The 24,879-nt window shown below is 44.1% G+C and overlaps 1 protein-coding gene across 1 annotated transcript in view; it reads right to left on the minus strand.

Annotated features, from left to right (window-relative positions):
- The window catches only part of CNTLN (centlein), a 1,434,305-nt gene that overhangs the window by 916,780 nt on the left and 492,646 nt on the right, over nt 1-24,879 (minus strand). The window contains exon 9 of the mRNA XM_078675976.1: nt 10,458-10,640. Coding sequence (XP_078532102.1) covers nt 10,458-10,640 — 183 coding nt within the window. The remainder of the gene's footprint in view (nt 1-10,457; nt 10,641-24,879) is intronic.

A 24,879-nucleotide genomic window follows, 5' to 3' on the forward strand; every position in this document is an offset into this window, starting at 1 on the left:
CCAATAGGTTTCGCATTTGGAAAGTTGGAGCTATTGGTTTTGTAAATGACATTTTATATTTATATATTGTTATTGACAATGCCAATAACGATATATAAATATAAAATGTCATTTACAAAACAAATAGCTCCAACTTTCCAAATGCGAAACCTATTGGCAACACCAGTGCTTGTTACCCTTTCTGTTGATAAAGAACAGGCCGAATAGTTCCAGCATTTATGCTGTTCTGAAAAGCACAACTTTCGAATGCAGTGACCGGTTTCCATGGGTGGCCACTTCATGCGCTCACTGACAATTTCCAGGCGCGCCTATGTGTTTTAATGCCGCATTACAGACTTAAGTGTTTACTTGTGTGGGCGCACGAGGAATATGGGCTCTGTAAGATTACTTTTGTCTGATGACAGGTCTGTGGCCAGAGTTCAGTTACAGGGACTCCTAGTGGCAGAATCGGGGTTGACACCATCCAGCAACAATTTACAAAGCTCGATTGAAAAACTTGGCAGCTTAGGTCTGTGTTGTGTTAACATAAATTGTGCAGCGCCTTCTGCAATTAGTGTAGCACGGCATCGCTATGGGGGCTTACTAACCCCCTATAACAACCCAAGCTGTTACACCGCTAAGTACACTTTAAGAGAAGACAACGACATGACAGTTCCAAGCCGGAGTCTGAGTTACCTCAATTCACACCAATGGAGCACTGAATGTGCCTTTTCGGTGCCCATTGCCGGCGTATTAACATCTATGAATGTCTATTCTGTTACTTGCACTGGGATTCCCGCATTGACATGTCCACAATTTTCTGCATTTCGCTAGTGTGTTTGCCTCGTCTCTCCGGAATGTAAACTCACGGGAAGCCTTCTTTTACAGAATACATATTTTACCCCATCCCTTACCCTATTGAACGTCGTTTCAGCCGACATATGGTCACTGAGCTGGTCAGCTAATGTTTAAGTCCTCATGCAAGGTCTGGGCGCAGCAGACTTCGGACTGTACTTTCACAGCCTGGCACAGGTCGCCGCGGCACAAAATAGTTGTAGGACACCGGCAGAGAAATTCAAGGCAGAAGGAGGGTGAGGTGGGCACAGAAACGCCCCTGCATGTAGCAGCGGAAGGGCTTCGCGCCCTCGACCACATAGCTGCCAAGGTTTCAGATTGCTATGTGTGACAATTTCATAATCCCAGTGTAATTATGAGTTACATTTCAACAACTATGAGTGACACTGCCTCGCAAGCAAATTCAAGCAATGAAGACAAAGGAAACATAAATATCAGAAATAAAAGACATGACGAGCGTCTCATACCCACACACCCATGTAGCCTGTGGTTTACTTTAAAGGTATTGGAACGTTTTTCCGACCTCAACGTTATAAGCAACGGCCTATACCTTGAACTGACTGTAGGATGTGAGAAGCTTCAAAGAACAACTGTACTTTTCAATTCAACTTTGAAATTAAAATTATGAAGTCGTAAGCATGACTAGAAAATCAATATTTTCGCATCAGACACAAAAGCTAATATGAGTCCCTCTCTCATTTGAGCCAGTAGGCCAGCACGTCAGAAAGGTTGGACCTGGGAAATAACTGCCTTGTCTATGCATCAACAATACATATCTCGGAATTCAGAATTAAAGCAGATGGAACATTTTAGCTGTTTTATCTTATGCCCGTAGCTACTGACAGTCCAGGGGGATTTCCGTTACACTTTCAAAGCCGACACCTGGTTCCCATTTATACATCAAAAACATGTGCTGAAAGGAAGTATTTCTGCGAACCTCGCTGCCCCTGTAGTAGCTGCACACTTTTCCGACCGGGACCATTAAGCAGTGTGATTTAAACAATTAAATCAATAGATGAGCATTGCCCCCGGGGTCAGTGTACGTCCGCCCGTTATTATTAACGAGTTTCACGGCTTCTCTGGTCAAGCACCCAACACCTACCAGCAGTAAAAAAAAATCACAGCCCCCCACCCCCACCCTTTCTTCTCTCTTCCCATCTCAAACTACCTCACGCGAGGGCATGATGTCTGACCCCTGGATTTTATTTTCTCGCAGACTAACGCGTTTTATGTATACTCTCTCAAACCGACTCCGGGGCGCATCCGTGTGCCCGGTTCCACACATGGAAAAGGTCAGTCTGCCGAAGCAAAACACAGATGTATTATAGCGCGTGTTTTACATTTCACCCTAACCGCAGGCCGTATGCAATCCTGACTCTTTTCCGCGTTGTACCGAAGGCATTAAATAGAAGGATGTCCTTTGAAATGCTAAGTTACTTTTCTCGTGCCTCTGTTTTCATTTCCACCTCAAAGGTTGCGTAGCAGCGCTGCATCACTCCAAAAGAAAGCAGTTTTGAAAACCCAAATAACTATATTGCTGCTTGTTAAAACCACAAGAGGGAATTATGCGGCTCATAATGACGCTTTCGGTTTTCTCTTTATTATTGTCGTCGCTGTTCATTCAGCCTCGCCATCTGTGAAGAGGCATGAGCAGCTCCGCGCCGTACCTTCCCGCTGAGGCTGCGCCGTACCAGCTTGATTGCTTCACTGCGGATCTGACCTATCTCCCCAGCCGGTGAAGGCGTACTGCACTGCACTGCACCGGGAGAGATCCCCGAGGCCGCGCCGCATCAAGAGGAGCTGCCCTGTACAACGCGTACAGGCTGCTCCATGTGGCATTTCCGCCCCAGATCTCCCTAAAGCTTCGCGTCGAAGGGACACCTACGCCCGGACACAGACAGCGTCCCTGAAAGCCCGCAGAGCCCCTCGGAGGCCCCGCTCCAGCGCCGCCCGTCTTGACGCCGTAACGAGCCGGACCCACATCAGGCGCCCTGCTGAGCCCTGTCCCGGTCTACCGCTGTCCCCCCGCATTTGTCCACGACAACCCCTACCAAGGTACTGTACAGTGTGTGCTCGAGGGCGCAGGTCCACCCCTCGTGAAACCTGTTGCTGGATGTTAACCCCTTGCAGGGCCGAGTAATCTGCCAATGCCCCAGTAACACACAGCGGACGAATAGGCTTACCTCATGGCCTCGTAGACGCTGCTCGGAAAGCACAGCGTCCTGTAGGGATTCGGGGGCGTGCTCTCCCCTTCCTATTGGCTGGAAGGTAAAATTCCAGCCAATGGGAAGAGGAGAGGGCGGGACTTAAAAAAAGACCCAGAAACGCCCCCGAATCGCGTCAAGGCGGGCCCTGAACTCAGTGACGCTCCTCTCCTCCAATGGCTGGCCAGCATTTACGAGGCCAGCCAATCGAGAAGAGGGGCGTGTTCAGGCCCCCATACTACAGACATAAGATTTCGGCTCCGCCCACTGCTACGCAGTGGGACGGTAGCCGAAACCTAAAAAGGGATACAGTTTCTGTGATTCAGCTCATCTTGTTCTCCCCCCCCCCCCCACCCCCGTCAGTGACCCGCTGCAAGTCATCTCTCCCCACAGTTTTTGCAGAGCACAGAATGTTATGACAGAAAGGGGGCGATTGCATTACAAAGCAAAAGAAGCTTTCTATCAGGTAACTAAAGTATTGTTTTGAACGATTTCTGTTGGAAGGTCTGATGCAGGCGTGCAAAATGACAAATATATGAGCTATTATTTGCGAAATGTTTCATACTATGTTTTACATCTCAGGAGGAAGATTTATCTTACCTTAATGGGATAGTGTTAAGAAACGTTATTAATTACATGTTCATTTTTGATTTGTCAATGCGACCTAACCATGATCATACCATGCTGAATTTGCGGTTTTATTAAGTATTATGGATACATTTATGTATCAATAACTCTGGTTAGGAGGTTTTATGGGTGATTTTCCATTTTTTTCCAGAGACTCTGTTTGAGTATTTTGAGAGTTTCTTTTCCTCTCGTAGGATGTTGTCAGTACTCTCTGTGAGTTTGACAATTAGAATCTCTCTAGAGTTATTGAATTAAGTAGGAGTTTTAATGATTTATGAGTCTTTATTTCTGTATCTGAGCCTTTGTGCAGATGTACGCACTGTTTTGTATTGTTATTAACAATTCTGTAATAAACCTATTTTTCCTTATTTTGATCTAGAAACTCAGCTATTAAATGATCCCAGCTTTATTCTGAGTTTAGCTCAGCTAAATGAATGTTCTACGGATGGGGAGGGTAGTCTCGTACTGCTAGATCAATGAGAGATCTGGAGCTAAACTGCCTAAGGCAGATTTTCCAGGGTTAGTGAGCCTAAGACAGGAGTTAAATGATTTTTTCGAGGTTAAATTGAAATTGAGGGTTTCGGTCACGTCACAACTAATTGTCTTAGGGGTTAATGAACAGGAAACTTCCCCTGTGCCACATTCCATGTTTCTGTTTCTCGCAATGGCAGTTTTCAGACCGTATTTGACGACGCCTGGCTAGACCCCACTCCTCCATCCTTTATCATTGGTTGGGCCGTTTAATTTCGATGTACTATATTGAAAGGGCTGCTCAGAAAGGTTCTCGGGCTCGTAAAAGGGGGCTGCAAATATGGGCACCTTTGAGGGAATGGCTAGAATCCCGTGGAGAAGGCTGATTGATATTCGGCCTTTAGCATCCTTTTTCCTTTTTACATTTCTGCTTTGCTCAACTGCTGTATTGCTCGAGCTTTTTTTGTTTTTCTCTGAATAATGGCTTGCATAGGGGCAGTCTTAGGGAAAAAATATGTAAAAAGTTCATAAAGATTGTTAAAAAAAAAAAAGAATGTGGTTTTCTGGTAGTCAAAACGCTCTACATTTCGGAATTTCTAAATATATCGTCCATACTAATCAAAACCATTTGTGGTTTCATTCACCTAGCTTTTATAGCAAGCAAAAAAAATATGTGTTAATTTCTCACAAAATATTTACAAGTAAACTTCCCAAAGTTGGAGACATTTGAGCCCATTTAATACAACACAGGTTCAATAAAATAATATCAATGCAGCAAACCCAAACAAAAAACAAAGTAAAGCTTTTGCTTGTCGTCACAATGTCCGTCAGCCCTGACAAGAGACACCAGAGAAGAGTGGGGGAAGAAGCGGAGGCTCCCGACCATTCCAGATATTTATTTATAGAATATAGCAAACCCTTGGTATATTAGCTTCCTCTTACATGATTGTTCTGGGTCAATTCCCAATGTGTTAACTGTTTTACCATTTACTGACTTCAAGGATTGAACCTGAGAAGAAATAAGTCAAAATAAAGAAACCTCTGTGAAAATGCTGTTGATTCAATGCTTTGATGAACCATCACCAAGACATACATTTATTTGCACATATGATTCTTTGAGGAGGAATTAATTTCTCCAAATGAATGGTTGTAATACAATTGAATGCTATATTAGACTAAGCAGAGACATGGATCCTGATCTCATTCATTAATCAATTTGGTCCTAGATCAGTTTCTAATTGAAAGCGGAACTCCTATAACCGAACAAGCAAAACTGTAACACTCCTACATTCCACGCTATAGACATAAGAAGCACTCTTAACATTAGGGGCCTTAATAATGTTTTGTCTGATTCAAAGGCGATAAACAAATCAAGTTTCATTGAAAGATTAGAAAGCACAAATTAATCTTTGGATCTCATGGCTTTCTTGACAATGGCCATGATACTAGTGTGAAGGGTGTTGCTAGTGATTATCTGGAACTAATGGATAACAGTGAGAGCTGGATGCCCTGGAACGAATGTCAGGTCATGAGGGGCATCTTGTAGGCAATTTGAAGCATTACCAGGGTTTTTTGAGATTCTTTATTTTTCCACCACTTAGGTAGCAATCAGGTGCTGGCATCGGTTTCAAGACAACTGTAAGAGTTGCAAAGAAATCTCTTCTGATGAAACCAGGACCTATACTAACTCGTCATGTGAATGTATTTACGGTCTGTGACATAGATGCAATATAGGTATGCTACATCAAAGGCAGGAGTTGTGGGCAAAAATCAAGTCCTAAAAATGGATCATTGTTGAGAACACTAGCACTTGCAAAGGGCCACTCCGTTGTGTTAAAGTGTCATCAGCAGGCAAATAACCGATTGTTGGGATTTGCCATTTCTGCTGGGTCACCCCAAATTGTTGCCTTCCTTTGTTGAACCTGTACTTGTTGGCTTTTGGAACTCTGCACACTTAACTCCTGCTAAGCAGTGGTAAAGAGCTTGAGCGCCCCCTTCTAAACATTGTAAAATTGGTATACACCTGATAGGTCCATTTAATTTACTTATAAGTCCCTAGTATATGGTGCTATATGTACCCAGGGCTTTCAAATTACATGCCCCTAGTGGGTTGCAGCACGCTGTGTGCAGTCCACTAAAGTAGAACTGTAAAGCAGGTTTCAAGTGTGCCACAGGAGCCTGTAGTGCAGCTATACATTGTTTACCAGGCTTAAACATTCCTTTTTAATACGTATAAGTCAGCTCCAAGGTAGTTCCTTACGGCTTATTGGGCAGGGTGCAGAGTATTAAAAAAACAGGACATGCGTACTTAAGGTTTATATGTCCTGGCAGTTTTTCACTGTAACAAGGTTAGCTCTAGCATAGACTAACGCTGGGTTACCTTATTACACTTATTAAGTGATAACTTCAATTTGGGAGCAGATAGAGAAATACTTCTCCCACTCACTTTAATTTCATTTTAAAATCATCTTTAACAGGAAAGTCGGATTTTACTTTGCTGTTCTGAAAGTGCCACTTTTAGAAAGTTGGCAATTATTTGGCTTAAACAAAAGGAACTTGTCTACAGCAAACACAAATGAACTTGACACCAGGCCTGCCATTGCCCCCAAGCCAGGTTGGAGCCAAAGCCAAGGTAGACCGAAAAACTGTCTAGAAATAGTTTGGGAGTAGGCTGGGAACTGCCGCCTCACGGACAGAACCTAGAATCCGAACACTCCTGGACCCGAGGAGATTCAGAAGGAGGACTGCCCGGCTGTCTGAAGAAGGAATACTTCATCTGCTTGAGTTGAACCCAGCATCGCAGAAGTGACTCCAAGAGTCAGTTGGTTGACCCCCTGTTTGACCTTCAAAAGCATCCGTTCAACAGCCCAGCTGACCAGCACCAACTTGATCTGCCTGGACCTGCTACTGGCTTCTGCTGGAGTGAGTCCGGATCCCCATGAGGAGCCTTACTAGATCCTGGACCTTTGGCTAGTGTCAGAGTGTAGTCTCCCAACTTGCAACCTACAAGAACTGGACTCCAGTTGAAATTCCAGAGGTTCTCGGCTTTCACAGCAAAAAATAACTATCCCCAGGCTCCTCACAAAGGCGACCGAACTTCATAGAGGCCAAGGCAGAACCTGCATCCCACTGCCAATGCGACCATGCTGACTACAGACTCCACTCGCACAGTGCACTTCGTATCGACAACAACCGCCCTACATTTGTCATCAATGCAAAGCTCCGACAGACACCCAGCTCTTTGTGCAGACAATGACCGCACCCTGATCACAAAGCTCTACTAACTGAGGCTCCTTGCGTGGAACTGGACTAAATTAGAAGATAAACTTTCCACTGGGACGAACCTGGCCCCTCCATCCAACCCATGCTTTTGACTTTGGCCCAGTCCAGAGAAACCAGATAACTGCAATTGGCGCTTTGTGCTTCTTGGGTTAGCGTTATTTAACACTTTAAAAATTCATAACTCCAGTTCTACTTATTGGATGCTTTGCTGAACCAAACTTTATTTTTCAAATTTGGTTTGGGATTTTTCTTGTGTTGTGTTTTCACTTTATTACTGTTAGAGTGCTGTATAAATTCATTACACACTGATTATAAGTTAAGCCTGACTGTTTTTGTGCCAAGCTACTAGAGGATTATGCACAGGTTTATTTAGTGAAGTGTGTGGATCACCATGACAAGAATCATGTTTATTACTTGAGTCGGGCTCTCATTCCTCTCAACTAAGAACCCGATTTCTTACACTGATGTTTTCTTATGAGTACAGAGAAGTGCAGAGAGTCGTGGGGAGGCCTTTTCATACATGAGAGGGAGAGTAAGGCCCTGTCCCAGTTATGGGCTCAACAGTGCCATTTTTAAAGCCTTGCATCATTGTCTGATTGTAGTAATAACGCTGGAGTCATCAGGTCTGGTTATTGCTACACAACAGATACATGGTACCAGAGGACCCCGAGAGCCTTACGAAGCTTAGTGGAATCTTTTGTTTCTATCATGCGCAGTTGGAATCTATCTGAAAATTATGTGAAATCCCACATTATGGTTTGTGGGCCAGGGAAGAAAAATATGCCCACCCTAATAGTTAAGGGTAGGTCTATGAGCTGTGTGAGAGATTTTAGCTATCTTGAGGTTACTTTTAATTCGGGTGGTTTCTGGCAGCCACAGCTTAATATCTCACACTTCAAGCTGAGCAAGACTACTGGGGCTATCCTAAATCGCACACATTCGACCTTTAAGAGTTCAATTTTACCATTTAAAACATCTATAATCATCAGTGTTTCTCTGCGACTGTGTATGGCGCTGTGATCTGGGGCAATCAAAATCCTTCAGTTCTGCAGACCAAAGAAAACCAGATCTCCAGGCGACTTTTTAACCTTCCGCCCTCAAGCTCATGTTTTATCCTACACTCTGAGTTGAATTTGTTGTTAATTTTTGTAAGAATCAGGTTGACCCGCTCCTCCTATGGGTTAGTAATGGACCAACAGTCTAGTTTTAATAGGGAAGTAATTTTAGACTGCCTACAACTCGACAGATGTTTTTCCATCCCCTGGCTGAATGAATTATGTGTGTAGGTCTTGTAATGATATTGGTCTATTTAACCATTTCCATGCACCTCTCACTTTAGATAAATCGCTGGTGAAGAACAGCATTAGGTATTTTGGCCTAAATCAGCGTTTAGATCGGAAGTGTACTAAAAGCTCTGGGAAAGATCATGTCATAACCATGGCATAATTAGACCCAGCATTTTATCTCACCCTGGAAGTGACCAGATGGGAAAAATAGCTCCTTTCCATTTTAGGGCAGGTACAGTGTGGAGACTTTTATGTATCAATGGAAACCTATATTGCCTGCTTGCTCTAGTGACGAGACTTCTTCCCAGTCATTGCAGCATTCTTTGTTTTTTTGTACATTTTATAGATTACATTTTATTTAATTTCTTAAACCAATTCTAAAGGACCCCTTTATAAAGAAATGTAGTGAAGCTATGATGTATTTACAGCTTTCCGGAAGCCAGGATGTGTGTTTTAGAGTATGTCTTTTCTTGAAGTAGCAGTAAACTGCAGGAAATAAATTGAGGGTTGTTAATTTGGTGAGGAAAGGAGTGTCCAATATTTGTTGAGTTGAGCACCTAATCCGGGGCTTGAATGTACTGCTATTTAAGATGCTGCACTTTATGATGAATGATTTAATATGTGGTTCCGAATTGATTTTAAATGATCTATTATCTAATAATTGGCTTGTATGAATTTGTTAATTTTTCATGGTTTGTTGTAAACCGAATAAAGATTGCTTTTGATTTTTTTCAGTTGGGTTGTTATATGCCATAGAATTAACCCCGACCTATTCTGGCATGTTTTATATTAGTACAATTTTTGATTTGTTGAAAACTGATGAACGATCAAATCAATTTTCTTAGAAATGCTCTTATGGTTTATATATGGCATTTAACGACGAGTTTGTGTATTTTTTAACCATTAATTAACTTTTCTATTATAAAAGCAAATGAAAACATTTAATTGACAAAGAGAACCTGTAAAATAGTACATATTTGTGGAGGACAACAACAATTTCCAAACTGTAAATAGGTCAAAAGAAGAAGAAACAGATTTCTCAAAGGTGTAAGAAGAAACGAAAACTCAAAACTGTATCAACCCGTTCTTCATACTCTTCATCAAAGAGGGATGTCCTTCTGCCAATCGTGGTGAGGTGAAGTCCTTTAAAACGTGGTTTGTCTGAAGAAGTAGAATTAGGACCCAGAGAGACTAAGTCCAGAAGATTTAGGAAAGGAAACCATCATATTTCAAGCCACCAAGGGTTTCAGAAATTTTTTGATATGGAATATTTAGCAAAGCTAAGGCTCCCCGTATAGAAGGAAGAGCATGGTGGACCTTACATCAGATAGACCCCCGAGAATAAATGTAAAAAAGAAGCACTGGACTGACTATGTTTTAAGGGACTCCGGTGAATACCTGACACTGTTAGGGAAACTTGAATATCCACTTAACTGCCTTTCCCCAACTCTCCCCAACATCCACTGTACTGGACCTTTTTTTATAGTTAAGCCCTTCAAGGCTTCGTAGCTAGTTTCACATACATTACCATGGTATGTATTAACAGAATGAACACAACATTGCGTCTGATCTTGTAAAGGGAATCTAAAAACAATATACAGTCAATTCAATTTTTCTAGTGCAAAGTGACTCTACAGTAATGTACGCACCCGGCTATTAAGAGCACACAAAGCAAGAAGAAAAAAAAGAGCTATGTCATTATACATTGAAAACATATCTAAGAGTATTTTAACAGAAATTCACTGCATCCTACCTGTTCCACTGGAGCAGGAGGGGGAGGCTGCAGGGCATCAAGTGCCTCTTGTAGCTGTGCTTGCAGTTGGTTAATCTGTTGATCCTTTTGTAAGAGCTGATCTTTGTGAGAGGTGTGACTCTGCCTGAGTTGAGTCTCACTGGATTTCACTGCCTCGTAGCCAGCATTGAGGTCGTTGTAGAGCTGCATGGTAAAATAGATGAGAACGCGCATCTTTTTAACAAAAGTAATAATGTGTCAGAGTCCCATTTGAAGTTCTACAATAGAGATTCGGTTAAATGATCTGCATTTAATTAGTGCACATTTGTGAACTGGTCACTTTTTTCACAGTTGTAGCTTTTGGAAGCTCTTTTTCTACTGTTAATCAGTGCATGCCTGTAAACGTAAAGAGGAATTCGAAAACCTTAATGACTTTCCAATTAATAATTTTAAGGGTGTAGATAAAAGTTAATTCCATAACTGACAGATAGCATCACGCTGTCATTCAGCTGAATAACATCAGGATACAATATATTTCCTGTGAAACAACTTATGATGAGAAATTCCTGAATTTCGAAATGGGTACTTATAAGTAATCTGGAGTGTGAACTCACTATTTTCAGGCAAACGAGGCTCAACCACCTTATTTTTAAAAGCACAACCATGAAAGCTTCAAAATCAAATAAATCTGAAGTTACAAATGTTGGAGACAAGTATAATATTTGCAGTTTGGCCTGAGCATCAGGCTGATTTTGTTTGCACTTTTCCGAAACTAAGTCATGGGTCAGACACATCAAATCCCAATGTTCTCATCCTGTAAGGCCACAGAGCTATCAGTGGTTAATACAACTTAAATAACCACGTCTTGATTGACGCAAACGTCTACATTCCTAATCTATGAATCTCTGTGCCCCTCACACACGATCACAATACTTTAAGGTCTCCATTAGTTCAGCTTTTCCCCATCTAATGCACCACACCCTCTTGCCACTAACATTTCCAAGCCCTGACAGAACACCCACAGCCCATATACCATCATGAATCTCCTGTTGTAATCATGCCAAATATACCAACTTCCCTGTACCAGCTTTCCTTTCATCACACTCTTGAGTAGCGTTGTATCGGTTTCCCCAGATCATTCACACTGAATTTACAAACACGACACCCTCCTCACCACCATAGCAAATTAAGCTCCCTCCTCCATAGCCACGCTAGGAGGAGAGATCAAGCTAGTATCTGAGGAGGTGTGCAAGGATATGTTCTTGTGTGAGGAAGACAAAGAAATTGCCATGTTTTGGGGAAGCAAATGTTGAAATCCGGCAAATGTCTTATTCAGAGCTTTGCCCGGGTCAGCCATTTAAAGCAATGGCGGTCTGGCACCCAGCGACAGAAATCTAATATGTAGAGATTTAAAAAATACTGTACGGTATGTTTCCATACAGTCCACAGATGATGTGAGTGACCAAAAGACAATACCTTGCAGCTGCTTTATAAATGTAAAAAATGTACTGCACCTAGTTTAACACCTGTGGGCACCCTAAGCAAACAAAACCATACTTGTGTGGTACCCACAGGTTCAGAAGACCTGCAGAAACAAAAGCGTGTGTCCAGTCTTGGCAGGATAAGGCTCCTGAATTATGGACTCATTAGTGTTCAACTGGCCAGCCATTCAGGAATATTTAGGTTTGCAAAAGTAGATCTTTTATGTCGTATGGAATTGGAAAATATATAGATTATATACCTTCCATATAGTCCTAAGCATGTCTGAGGATTTGGGTGTATTTTATGGTATGGCTGTGTGACCATACCGTGTAATACACTGGCAAAAACTGCCTTAGGTCCAGTCAGGCTTGTTTGTGAAACCTTAAGCTCAATCCTGGGTAGCTGTGGCTGTGAGCAGAAAGGTTTAAACAAAGGAACTAGTGTAAAGCATTTAACAGTACCAAACAACAAAATAAGAGCCCCACAACACGAAAGAAGTCTGACACCAATTTATTTAAAATATATTATATTTTTATGAATTTTTGGAGTCCAAGATGAACAAAATCCACCAGAGGGCTTGGGAGATACAGATTTTTAAAGAAAACTTAAGTCTCAGTTTAACCGCAAAGAATCGTTGGTAACTGTAAAGTTTGTAAACTTTGGAAAAGTGGGAAGAGTTGAGTTTGACTACTCCAGCAGTACTTGAGCGACCAAATATCCAACAAGGACAAGGTCTTGGGGGTCAATGAGGAGTATTTGGACAGCTATCCGGCCACCAGAGCGTTTTCCAGTCCAGTTCCAGTTACAGCATGACCGCCATAGACGTCAATGGAGTGGTCCTGATGCTGCAGCTGCAGGAGATGGAAGATGCTCGAGTTTGCTCTGGATGTTGTGGGGTTGACAGGGGTGTATTTGTGGTTATTCCTCGGTCCACGGGTCAAGTGGGGCAACTTTGGCCACAGAGTTCGGAGTCTCTCGAAGTCCTCTTTAAGAAAGTAGAAGGGAAGCTACGGCTGGGCTACCAGTCCTTGTGCAAAGCAGTCCCAGTGGTATCCTTTTGTGGAGGCTGGTTGGTGTCTCGCTTTAGCGACCAATCTCGACTCTGACAACACTCCCAGATCCACTCTGACGACACTCCGATCCGAATTACTCGGGTGCAATTTCTGGCAGTCGATAACTTACCTGGAATCCTGGTTCTCTTCCAGGGGTATCCTCATCAAAATCATAAGCACAGAATATTCCCGCCAATACGCGGGGACCCCGGAATCTATAAAAATATTATATATGAAAACATATATATATATATATATATACATATATTATTTTTTCACATATCAATGCACCTCAGATCACATCGGAACTGAAACAAGGACCGAGGAAGGACTACCCTGTTGACCCCTGAACTTGGCAAAGAGAGGCTGCAGCGTCTGCAGGACTGCACCTGCTGCGCCTTGGGCTAGCGAAGAGGACTGTGGCTCCTGGCTTGGGAGAAAGTCGTTCCCAACAGCTAATCAATGTACTGAAAAACTTCTTTTGCAACCATAGACTGTGGAAAATAAAAAACAGGAGGACAAGCATCATTTGAACTCTCTTTAATAAGTAGAAGAAACTCAATCTGCAAAATAGCAGCAGGCATTGTTAGCCCATAGGCTGCATTGAAAAACCAATCGCATAGTAAATGAAATTAATTGTTGGCACAAAACACTGGCACTGTGCCTTTAAGGCAGCCATGAACCCTAGATTCCCATCATGCCTCAGGGGTGACAGTTAGGTCAGTTGTTCTTTGCGGTGACCCGAGGGTCAGGGTGCAAAGATATGACTTAAAGATGTCTCATTTGCCTGAGGGGGCGGGTGGGTTGCTTATTTATTTATTTATTTGATGAGTGCATCATTCATCCCAAGGGATATCACGGCACTGAATAGCGAGAGGTCATGGCAGGGCTGCTGGTGGGGTGGGAAATCTATTGGATATTAGTCCTTAGGAAACAGATTTGTTTTAAGTTTTTTCCTGAAAGCTAAGTAGTTGGTCGTGAGGCGTAGGTCTATGGGGAGTTCATTCCATTTCTTAGCCGCCAGGTATGAAAATGAACACCCTCCTGCCCTCACTTTCTTGATATGCTTTGTCCTGGCCAGAGCTTGATGGAGTGACCGTAGACTCCTTGTGGGGACATATAATTAAAAATGTTATTCTGTAATGTTCTGGGGCCAGTTTGATAAAGCGCTTTATGTGTATGACTGAGTAGTTTAGATACTGCTGTTTGTCGCATGGATATTGATGCTGAGCTCAGTCTGCTTTTATTGCACACTAATTTGGCTGCGGTATTTTGAAGCACTTGTAGCCGTGTGAAAAGGAACTCAGCCATGCCTACACATAAGGCGTTTCCATAGTCGAGCGGACTTATAAGCAGGGCATGTGTAACAGTTCTTCTACAGTCCAGTGGAATCCAGGGAAAAAGTCTGGATTGCAGTTTCATAGTTTTAAAGCCTCTTCCGCAGAGGTCCTTCATGGAAAGGGTGTTATCAATGAGGATGCCTAGGTTTCTTGCACATGGCTTGGGAGCTGGGGCCTCTCCCAGGGTTTGAGGCCACCATGTGGCATCCCATATTAGGTTGGCTCCTCCGAAGAGCAGGATTTCTGATTTCCCTGCATTTGGTTTCAAACAATGCTCAGACATCCATTGTGCCATCTCTGCGAGGCAGTTGTACAGTTTTATTTTGGTAACATCAATTCTTTCCTCAAGGGCTACCATCATCTGTGTGTCATCCGCATAGGAGCAAATGCTGAGTCCCCCATTTTCTTCTAATTTTCGCCAAAAATGACACATAGGCGTTAAATAATGTGGGACTTAGAGATGCCCCCTGCGGAACACCACAGCTGATGACGCTAGGTTTGGATAGGAAATGACCTAACTGAACTGTTTGTGTTCTATTGCTCAGGACCGAGCTGAGCCACTCTAAGGCTTTAGAGTGGATTCCCTTTTCATAAAGGATTTCCAACAGTCTGTTGTGTGAGACCGTGTCGAACGCTGCCCACAGGTCCGACAGTATCAGGGCTACAGCTCCACCCTGGTCGGTCCGCGATCCGATATTGTCCAGGTCTGCCAGCAGCATTGCTTCTGTGCTGTTAGTGGCCCTTAAGCCGGTTTGTGAGGGGTCTAGCAGATCGTTGGACTCTAGATAGTTTGATAATTGTCTATTTACCAACCTCTCTGAAACTTTGGAGAGGTATGGGAGTTGAGAGATTGGCCGGTAGTTTTCAAGGTTATGGACGTCTGTTCCTGCTTTTTTCAGCAGGGGAGTCACTACCGCCTGTTTCCAGATGTCAGGAAAGGCGGCGGCAGTAAGAGAGTTATTGAGGAGCTGCGTGACGTAGGGACATAGGACTGCAGCAATCTGGGTAAAGATGAAGTGGGGCCAAGGGTCTAGAGGAGATCCTGACTTCACATCCCCCATCGCTTTTAAGACCTCGGTCTCTGTAAGGGGGGAGAAATTGCTCATCCTAGATGGAGCCTCTGGGTGGAGAGTTCGGTGTTTCCAGTCATTTGAGTCTGTTTTGATGTTCGAACCTCTTTTATCCGAGAAGAAATTGCTGATTTTTTCACAAGCTTCTTCTGAGGAGGGCAGTGTTTGGGACATGCTAGCAGGTTTACTGAGTTCCTTAACGATTTTATATAACTCCTTTGCTGAGTTACAATTTTCATTGATTCGTTGCGCAAAGTATGTCTTCTTTGCGTTTGTTATGGCGTGGCTGAAGGTTCTACGTTCGGACTTGTACTGTAATCTATCTATTTCCTGCTTAGACAGTCTCCATTGGTGTTCGGTAGTTTTACACTTTCTTTTGAGTGCCCTCAGTTGGGGTGTGTACCACTTCTCGGTGATTGGTCTTTGTGATTGCTTATGTTTTACCTTAGGTGCGTATTGGGCCAGTGTTGTAATTTCCGTTTCAAGGTTAACTGCTCCCAAGTTCACTGGGAGATCACTCTGGGTCTGTGTGTTATCGGGGGTAAAGTGAGACTGAAAACATGCTTGGGTAATTAGCCTCCAAGCCCTGTTGGCTACCTGCAGGGGCTTACATGGCTTTTTTGGTTTGACCAGCAGACCCAGTGAGAAAGATATAAGTGAATGGTCTGTCCGTGGTAGTGGTTTTATCTCCTGGATGAGTGTGGATTCGATGTTGGAGAATAGTAAATCAAGTGTATGCCCTTCTGATCCATTGCTCAAGTTGGAGGATCTGCATATCGCTCTCCAACTGTGTTGACATTAATGAGGATACCCCTGGCAGAGAACCAGGATTACAGGTAAGTAACTTATCCTTCTCTTCCAGGGGATCCTCATCAATAGTCATAAGCACTGAATCGAATAGCAAGCCCGTCCTCCGCCTGCAGACAAATGAGAAGCAACCAAATAAGTATCACAGCTGATTTTAGCATGGAAACAAATTTCTCAAGAAGGCCTGGCCTACTTGAGTGTCTGCTCTGGTATCTGAGTCGAGAAAATGGGGTCTTGTGAATGTATGTATCGATTTCCAAGATGCTGCCTTGCTGATCTTAGCAGTCGGTACATTGTGAGGAAAAACCACTGTAGCTGCCTTCCCTCTAGTGGAATGAACCCTGTGAGTAGAAAAAAGTGGCTTATGTGCTAACTGATAAGACAGATTGATACATGACAATATCCATCTGGAGATGGAACGCTTAGAGGCTGGAAACCTGTTCTGATCGAACCATAATTTACAAACAGTTGATCAGATTTCCTAATAGCTTTGGACTTGTCTAAGTAGAATTTTAAGACCTTTTTCAGGTCTAAAGAATGAAGGGACCTCTAAGTTGGTGTAGAGGGATTAGGAAAAAAGTTAGGCAGTGAGATGGACTGGTTAATGTGGAAGTCCAACACCACCTTCGGAAGGAAGGAGGTGTGGGTCCTCAGAACTACTCTGTTATGGTGAAAACCTGTGTATTGTTCATTAGAACAGAGCGCTTGGATGTCGCTCACCCTGCGAGCAGAAAGGATTGCTACCAAAAAAACGGTCTTGCATGTAAGGTGTTGGAGGGATGCTTTGTGGATAGGCTCAAAGGAGGGGACCCATGAGCTTGAAAAGAACCAGATTTAGCTCCCAGGGAGGTGAAGGAGATCGGACTGGAGGGTACACCATCTTTAACCCTTGCAGGAAATACTTGACCACCTGAAGTTGAAAGAAATAAGGTTGAGAAGGTGACCATCTGTACGCCGTGATGGCAGCAAGGTGTACCTTTATGGAAGTGAATTTCAGACCTGACTTGGCTAAGTGGAGTAGATAAGGTAGAATTACCTCCTCTTGCCCTTGGTAGGATGGAAACCATTCTGTACACACCACAAATAGAAACGTTTCCATTTAAAAGTATAAGAGTGCCTTGTAGAAGGCCTTCTAGATTCTTTCACAATGCTCATGCAGTCCTGAGGAAGTCCTAAGTGTCCATACTGGAGAACCTCAGGAGCCATGCTGCCAAGTTCAGCGAGGGAAGGTTGGGGTGATGAATGCTCCCGTTCATCTTGGACAGTAGGTCCGGTCTTCAAGGTAATCTCCTGTGTGGGCACTCCGAGAGATGCAGAAGATCTGGGTACCACCACTGTCGCGGCCAGTCTGGTGCGATCAGAATCATTCTCGCTTTGGAGTGGGAGAACTTGGTTATGACCTTCAGGATGTGAGGAAGTGAGGGGGAAGCATACACAAAGCTCGCTGACCAGTTGATCAAAAGGGCATTCCCTCTCGACCCTGGCCAGTAAAACCTTGACGCGAAGTCGCTGCATTTTTTGTTTGCATCGTCTGCGAAGAGATCGATGCTTGGACGACCCCAATCTCGAAAAATTCCTTTCACAACTTTGTCGTGTAGAACTCAGTCTTGTTGGTCCTCGAAGTGACGACTGAGGGAATCTGCTTGAGAGTTCCTCTCACCTGGCAAGTGTATAGCTGCAATCGATAGTTTTCTAGCTAGGAGCCAATGCCAGAGTGCTTGAGCCTTCAAATACAGAGAACGCAATCGAGTCCCTCCCTGTTTGTTTAGATAGTACACAGTGGTCATATTGTCGGTCTGGACTAGTATGGAGCTGGTCTGAATGGAGGGAAGAAAAACCTTCAGAGCTAGATGCACTGCCTGTAGCTCCAGCATATTGATGTGATACTTCTGTTCTTTGGCCGACCACCGACCCTGAGTTTGGAGGAGCCACATGTGCGCTCATCAGTGATTAGCGATTGTGTCGGAGGAGACTGATGGAATGGAACTCCCACTAATAAGTTTTTCTGTCGCGTCCACCAAGGGATAGATGATTTGGCCGCTTGCGACAGACAAATCTTGTTGCCCCGTCAGGCAGTCCGTTGATCAAACTTGTCGTCCAGATCCTGGTGTAAAGGACGCATCCTCAGCCTGGCGTTGGGGACGAGAAAGATGCAGGATGCCATTGACCCTAGGATAGAGGCAACCTGTTGGACTGCAGGAAAGGTAGCGCGAAGGATCTGCTTGCACTTCAGAGTGATAGATAATAGTCTCTCCTCCTAAGGAAACACTTTTCCTATAGCATAGTGTATTGTTGCACCCAGATAGTGGATTCTTTGAGTAGGATGTTGAACTGACTTCTCGAAATTGACATGAAGGCCCAGCCATTGGCAGAGGGCTAGACATCGTTGGTAGTGGGTCCTCACACACTGGGGAGATGGACCCTTTAGAAGCCAGTCGTTGAGGTAAGGGTAAACAAACAGTCCCTGGTGCCGTAGAACAGCTGCTACTACTGCCAAGCATTTTGTAAACGCTCGGGGAGCTGACTTCAACCCGAAGGGAGGAACTCTAAACTGGTAATGCTTGGATCCTACAATAAAGCGCAGGAACGTCCAGTGACGTTGGTTGACTGGGCACATGAAAGAAAGCATCTTGCAGATCTATCGAACGCATCCAGTCCCCTTGCTGGAGATGAGGATATATTTGATGGAGAGCCAACATGCGAAACGTTTCCTTCCTCATGGATTTGTTGAGAGTGCGCAGATCCAAGATAGGTCTGAATTTTGACCTTTCTGTTCTCACCAGAAAATACTTTGAGGATACTCCTTGACCTTGTTGAGAGACAGGAACTGCCGATTTTTGTAGGAGAGTGGATACTTCCTGCTGTAGTACTTGCAGATGGTGGCACCCAGCTTTGACAGGAGCGATCGCCGGGGGCAGATGATGAAAACGTAGAGAGTACTTATTCTGTAACGTACTTAGCACCCATTGATCAATTGTGATGTTGCACCACTCTTCCAGGCAGTTGGCTATACTTTCCCCCAATGGAATGGGAAACGGCGATGGGGGAAGCGAGTGCTCATTGTTTTGTTGGGGTTTGTGCTGAGGTGATAGATTGGCGTGGGGCCCCTCTCCCCCTGGAGGCGCGGCGTCAATGATAGTGGGTTCTGGGTTGATGCTGCTGCTGTTGGTGCCGCTGCCATGGAGGGGTTTGAACCCTCTGATGGAATGGCCGGCGGTCGTATGGCCTGTATCTGCGCCAGAACTCTTTTTAGGACTACCGCCTTAAAGGTGTCTAGCTCTGTCTTCATTCTGGCCATTTCGTCATCCGTGTGTGTACCGAATATGGAATCAACTGAGAAAGGGAGATTCAGGATTCACTGCTGTGCATAGGGCTTTAGTGCAGTAAGCCGAAGCCAGGATAAACGTCTGGCACAGATCCCATTTGCATAAGAATGAGCAGACATGGTTGCTCCATCAGCTGCAGCGCTAATAATCTGATTAGCTACTAAACCTCCTTGTAACACCTCAAATTCCCTGCGATCCTCCTTGTGAAATTTGTCCTTAAATTTCTCCAAAGAGTCCCACAGGGCTCTATCATAGCTCCCCAAGAGAACTGAGGCATTGGAAACCTTCAACATGGAAGACGAAATTCCACATATTTTTCTTCCCCAAGAGTCCTGTGCTCCGCTTTCCTTATCTTGAGGTACTTTTGAGGAGGAGGCCAATGCAGAATCCGGAGGTGGATCAGCTCTAAGGAATAGTGGATCCTCTTCTGGAGGCCTGTCTTTTTTCAAGCTTCTTGCTGGTGTGGTCTAGAGAGTTGCTGGTGTGAGGAACACGTTCATGACAGGCTGCAGAAGCCCAGGTACCAAAGGCAATAAAGACCTAGCCGCTGATCTTTGGAGCAAGGTTTCAAAAATCATCGAGGATGATGTTTGGGGGGTAGGCATGTCAATGTTCAATTTTATTGCCCATCTGGAAAGTACATCCTGGAAGGTACTGACATTATCCACTGGAGACAGCCTCGAAGGTGGACTGTCTGTTAAGGTAGGGGAATAGTGCCTTTTTGAAGACTGAGTCGAGGAAGATGATCATATAGGTGATCTGCATCTTCTTCGCTGACCATGTGTTGCGAACCTCCTTGTTGAAGTTGTCGCTGTTCAAGTGTGATCTCAACCCCTCGAGGGAGTGGTTGGAGACAGATCTACTGTCTGCATCAACCGAGCCAGTGGTTACCTGTGTAGGGGGCGGTAGTAGTATTGTGGTTCTCATATCTGCCCCATCGTAGATTCCTGCCAATGATGCAGTGGCAACATCCACCTAGGAGAAAGATGCACAGAGGGTGATGTTTGCCGCCTTGTCTCTTGCTGTGCAGGAGGCTCGGTCACCTGCGGACGGGAACGCGCAGGAGATGAAGCTGAGCTCTCCGACATCGGCACAATAACCTCCGGCGACCTCAAAGTAGACGACACCATGTATCTTGACCTTGATCGGTCAGATTGTCTTCCTTATTGAGGAGTAGAAGTCGACTCGCGCGAATGCCTGGACGTCGAGCGTGGAGTCACTGCTTCTTGAACCACTGATGGGGATTGAGCTCTCCTTGTCAGGAGAGATGTCACAGAAGGAGAGTGGTGGTTTGACATTGGCTGTGATTTAGCTCTCGACGTCGGTCTCAATGGTGAACGCCTCAACATCGGTCGTGAAGTCACCGAAAATGTGTTGACGTCATAACTTGAGTGGAAGAAGCTGGTCATCTTCTGGATGTTGCCCAACGTCAAGAATGTGTCAGCGCTGACCGAGGCCTCAACGTCGACTGTCGCCGGGTTGACGTTGACGGAGAGGATCGTCTTGACAATTAACATCTATGAGCTGACACCGACGGAGATTTATACCGTGACGTTGAACGTTGAGTCAACGCCAACGGAGATTGACTCCTCGACGTTGAACGCCGCTGAGTTGACGCCAACAGAGTTGACACCTGTGAATGACTGCGATGAATCGCCGTTGAACTTACCGTTTTCAGGCTACTCGTCGACATCGCGAGGTGCTCCAATACAGTCGACGGCGGAGGCCTCATCAACGGGGACACTAGTTTCTTTGTCGCTGGAGGCATTTTTGACGCTGAGTCCGACGCTGAAGGGCAACAGATTGAGACCTTAATTCTCAAAGTCGATCTGGACCTTTTCTTCTTATGCCTCACTGGAAATCTTCCTCTTGAAATAGGTTTTTGCTTCTCTGAGAGGCCATAGAGACGAATTCCGTCTCTCTCCTTGAGAGTACGCATAGAAAGCTTCTAACAGTGTTGGCAAGTCTCAGAGGAGTAAGACTCAGGAAGACAGAGTATACACACAGAGTGTGTGACCGTTTGGCCTTCTTCTTGCCACAGGAGGGACAAGGGTCAAAAAGAGATAGCATGTTATGACTGAAACAAAAGTTTGTCAGAAAAATGGTAGTACCGTACTCTACAAAATTAAAAACGTTGAGTGAAAGATAAAAACCAGATAATTAAAGAGGACATTTGTGACAAAAAGAGTCAGAGCTGAAAACTCCAGGGTCCTGACTGAAGGAGCCGGAAAGAACAAAGGACCTAACTATCACACCTGAGGCATGATGGTAAGTTAGGGGTCATGGCTGCCTTAAAGGCACAGTGTCAGTTTTTTGTGCTAACAATCGCTTTCATTTTCAATGCGATTGGTTTTTCGATGCAGCCCATGGGCTAACAATGCCTGTAGTTTTGCAGATTGAGTTTCTACTGCTCATTAAAGAGAGTTCAAGAGATGCTTGTCCTCCTGTTTTCTATTTTCTACAATCTATGGTTGCAAAAGCAGCTTTACAGTACATTGATGAGCTGTTTCCTATAGGAGGCTGCATTGATATGTGAAAAAAATAATATATGCAGATATATAGAGCTGCATGTGTATATATATATATATATATATATATATATATATATATATATATATATATATATATTACCTACTGGCGGTCGCCAGTAGGTATATATAGTTAGGATTTTTTCTCTATGGGATTTTTGAAAATTCTATGTCTAATAACTTTGGCGTTTGTGGACGGAATTGGCTGAAATTATCAGGAAAATGGAACATTTTGTTTCTGAGCAGCCCCTGGAAATTTGGGGGGGGTTCGTCAAGGGGGGGCCGAGAAAAAAGGGGGGTCCCAAAACGCGTTTTTCCCATGTTAATATATATATATATATATATATATATATATATATATATATATATATAGATATATACATTTTCATATATAATTTTTCTATAGATTCCTGGGCATGGGCGGGAATATTCAGGATCCCCTGGAAGAGAACACTCTATTGAGACACCCCGCGCCAGTCAGTAATGATTCTCCTGAAGTGGCTACTGACTTGCAGACTTAGGCTACTTCAGCTTTGGAGTCACTTTTTTGGTCTGGGGCTTGGGAACAACTTTCCCCCAAGCCAGGAGCCACAGTACTCTCTTCGCTGGCCCAAGGCGCAGCAGGTGCAGTCCAGCAGATGCTGCAGCCTCTCTTTGCCAAGTCCAGGGGTCAACAGGGCAGTCCTTCCTCGGTCCTAGTTTCAGTTTGATGTGATCTGAGGTTCAGGGTGCCATATTTATTCCCAAAAAGTGACCTAGGGGATGATTCAGTCATTAGCCAATTGGCTATCAGGTCTCCTCCCACTTGGTGACAACATTCCAGCTATTTGGTGCATCGAGCAATCCCAGAGTGCACTATTCTGCTCATTCTCAAGATGCTCACCCCTTCCTCGAATGTTAGGAGCTTGGCAGCCCACCCTAGAGGTGTGGCTACCTATGGGCTACTCGGCCACAGAAAAACCTGCTTGGGCACTAGTCTCCCCTCTCTGTTCCCGCCGCCACTCCATCTACCTGAACAAAGGGCAGCCACTCAAGAGTGTGTCCACCATTTGCCCACTAAAGGCGGTTTCGCCTTTGAAGCTCTCCTTTTGAGTTAACACCCTGAGTGCCTTCCTGCAAAGGAGTGGAAACACCTTGTCCTGTAGCACGCTGCTATTGTTTGTAAGCCTGGGAGTCATTCACACAACTTTCCAGGAGGGCAGAAAGCTGTGTGGCCAGTGTGAGGCCACGGGACAAACTGGGTTACAGAGGGGTATCTTTCTAAAAGTGTCATTTCTTTAATAGTGACATTAAATTTGACTTGAGAATCAAGATGGGTTTATTTCCACGATTAATTTGATACCCTACAGTGCCCATCTAAGTAGACCCATTCAGAAGTTAGCAAGGCTGAGGGGTTAGCCGGTAACCTTGTGTTAGCCAATGGGATTACTAAATCTTCCACAGCAATATCATTATTTGGAGGTGCTGCTGTCAGGCCATATATATAAAATAAAATGACCTCCTTAATCATATACAGCTCGCTCCCAAAGGGTTTGATAGGCCTTCCTTAGGGGAGATTTACATATATTGTTAAGGGAAGTGGCTGCTTTACAATTAGTTCAAATGCCAAAGTTAAACTGGAAGTGTTACCACTGCCCTTCGAGTCTGTAGTGGCAGGCTGGGATCCATTCTCTACTTTGCCCCACAGAGTGTGGCACAGTCAGTGCTGCAGTCCTGGGAGGACACTCTGCCTTACATGCCCTGGCTACCATATACTAAGTAAGTCAGTCTCTGCCAACTGGGGGTAGCCAATTAAACATAGACTTTGAAAGGGGTTAGAACACTGGCACTGGGGTCTGGTTAGCAGGACTCAGTGCGATCTGAGTTGAAAAACCAGCAGCATCAATGGGGGAGAACATGCAAAAAGAGGCATTTCCTTACTGTATGATATCCGCTATCAGATTAACAGTACCATAAACTGTGACTGTGCAACAATTTTGTGATCAGCATTATTTTTATATAATTGATTGTGCAGACCAAATTCTCTAGATATATGGTATTTCCAGACTCCAGATAGTCGGGGTAACTTTTCCTTGGGTCTGTATAGTTTTTATAGTGTTGAATATTACCATTACCTGCATTATTATTATCATGATTTGAGTTTCTTTTTAGCGAAGCTGTTACTACATAGCTATTAACACGCATTACATTTATCATTCATGCCTTTAGAACGAAATTCCTTGCAAAGGCATGCGTGGAAAAGGCATATTCGTCGTCAAGGCATGCGTGGTAAAGGTTTATGCCTGGTAATAGCATTGCGTGCTCCTAACCACGTTGGCTATTTCCCCCTGAATGGGCCAAATGAATATAGCTTGTATAGGGTGCACAAAGACAGAAATGATGTTCAAGTGTTTAAACAACCGAGTGCCGATTTAAAAAAAAAAATAGCTCAAGCATAAAGGTGCATAAACACTGAAAGGGTTAAAACAAAGTGACTCTTAAGAATGAGAACTCTTTTTTCCCTTAATAGGGTGTCTAGGGTTTCTGTCTGATTTTGGTATTAACTACGATACTTTGTTATGTGGCAGAGGCACATATTGCAATATTTAATTTCTCGTGCTACTTTGAGGATTTTTTTTTTCTTGCAATGCTCAAAATGTACACGGCAAAAAACATCCAAATCGTGTGGAGCCAGTGGCTGGGAGTATGAGCAACTCACATTCTACCGGATGGAGGAAAATATTTGATACTCTGGATCGAATACATAAATTGAGGTACTTTGAGCAAGGGAAGGAAGGTATGTTCAACACCAGCGACAAAAAAGGGTTTGTGCTGCTTTTTATTATCCCTTTACTCATC

Source organism: Lissotriton helveticus, chromosome 2_1, assembly GCF_964261635.1.
Source record: "Lissotriton helveticus chromosome 2_1, aLisHel1.1, whole genome shotgun sequence".
Lineage (NCBI taxonomy): Eukaryota > Metazoa > Chordata > Amphibia > Caudata > Salamandridae > Lissotriton > Lissotriton helveticus.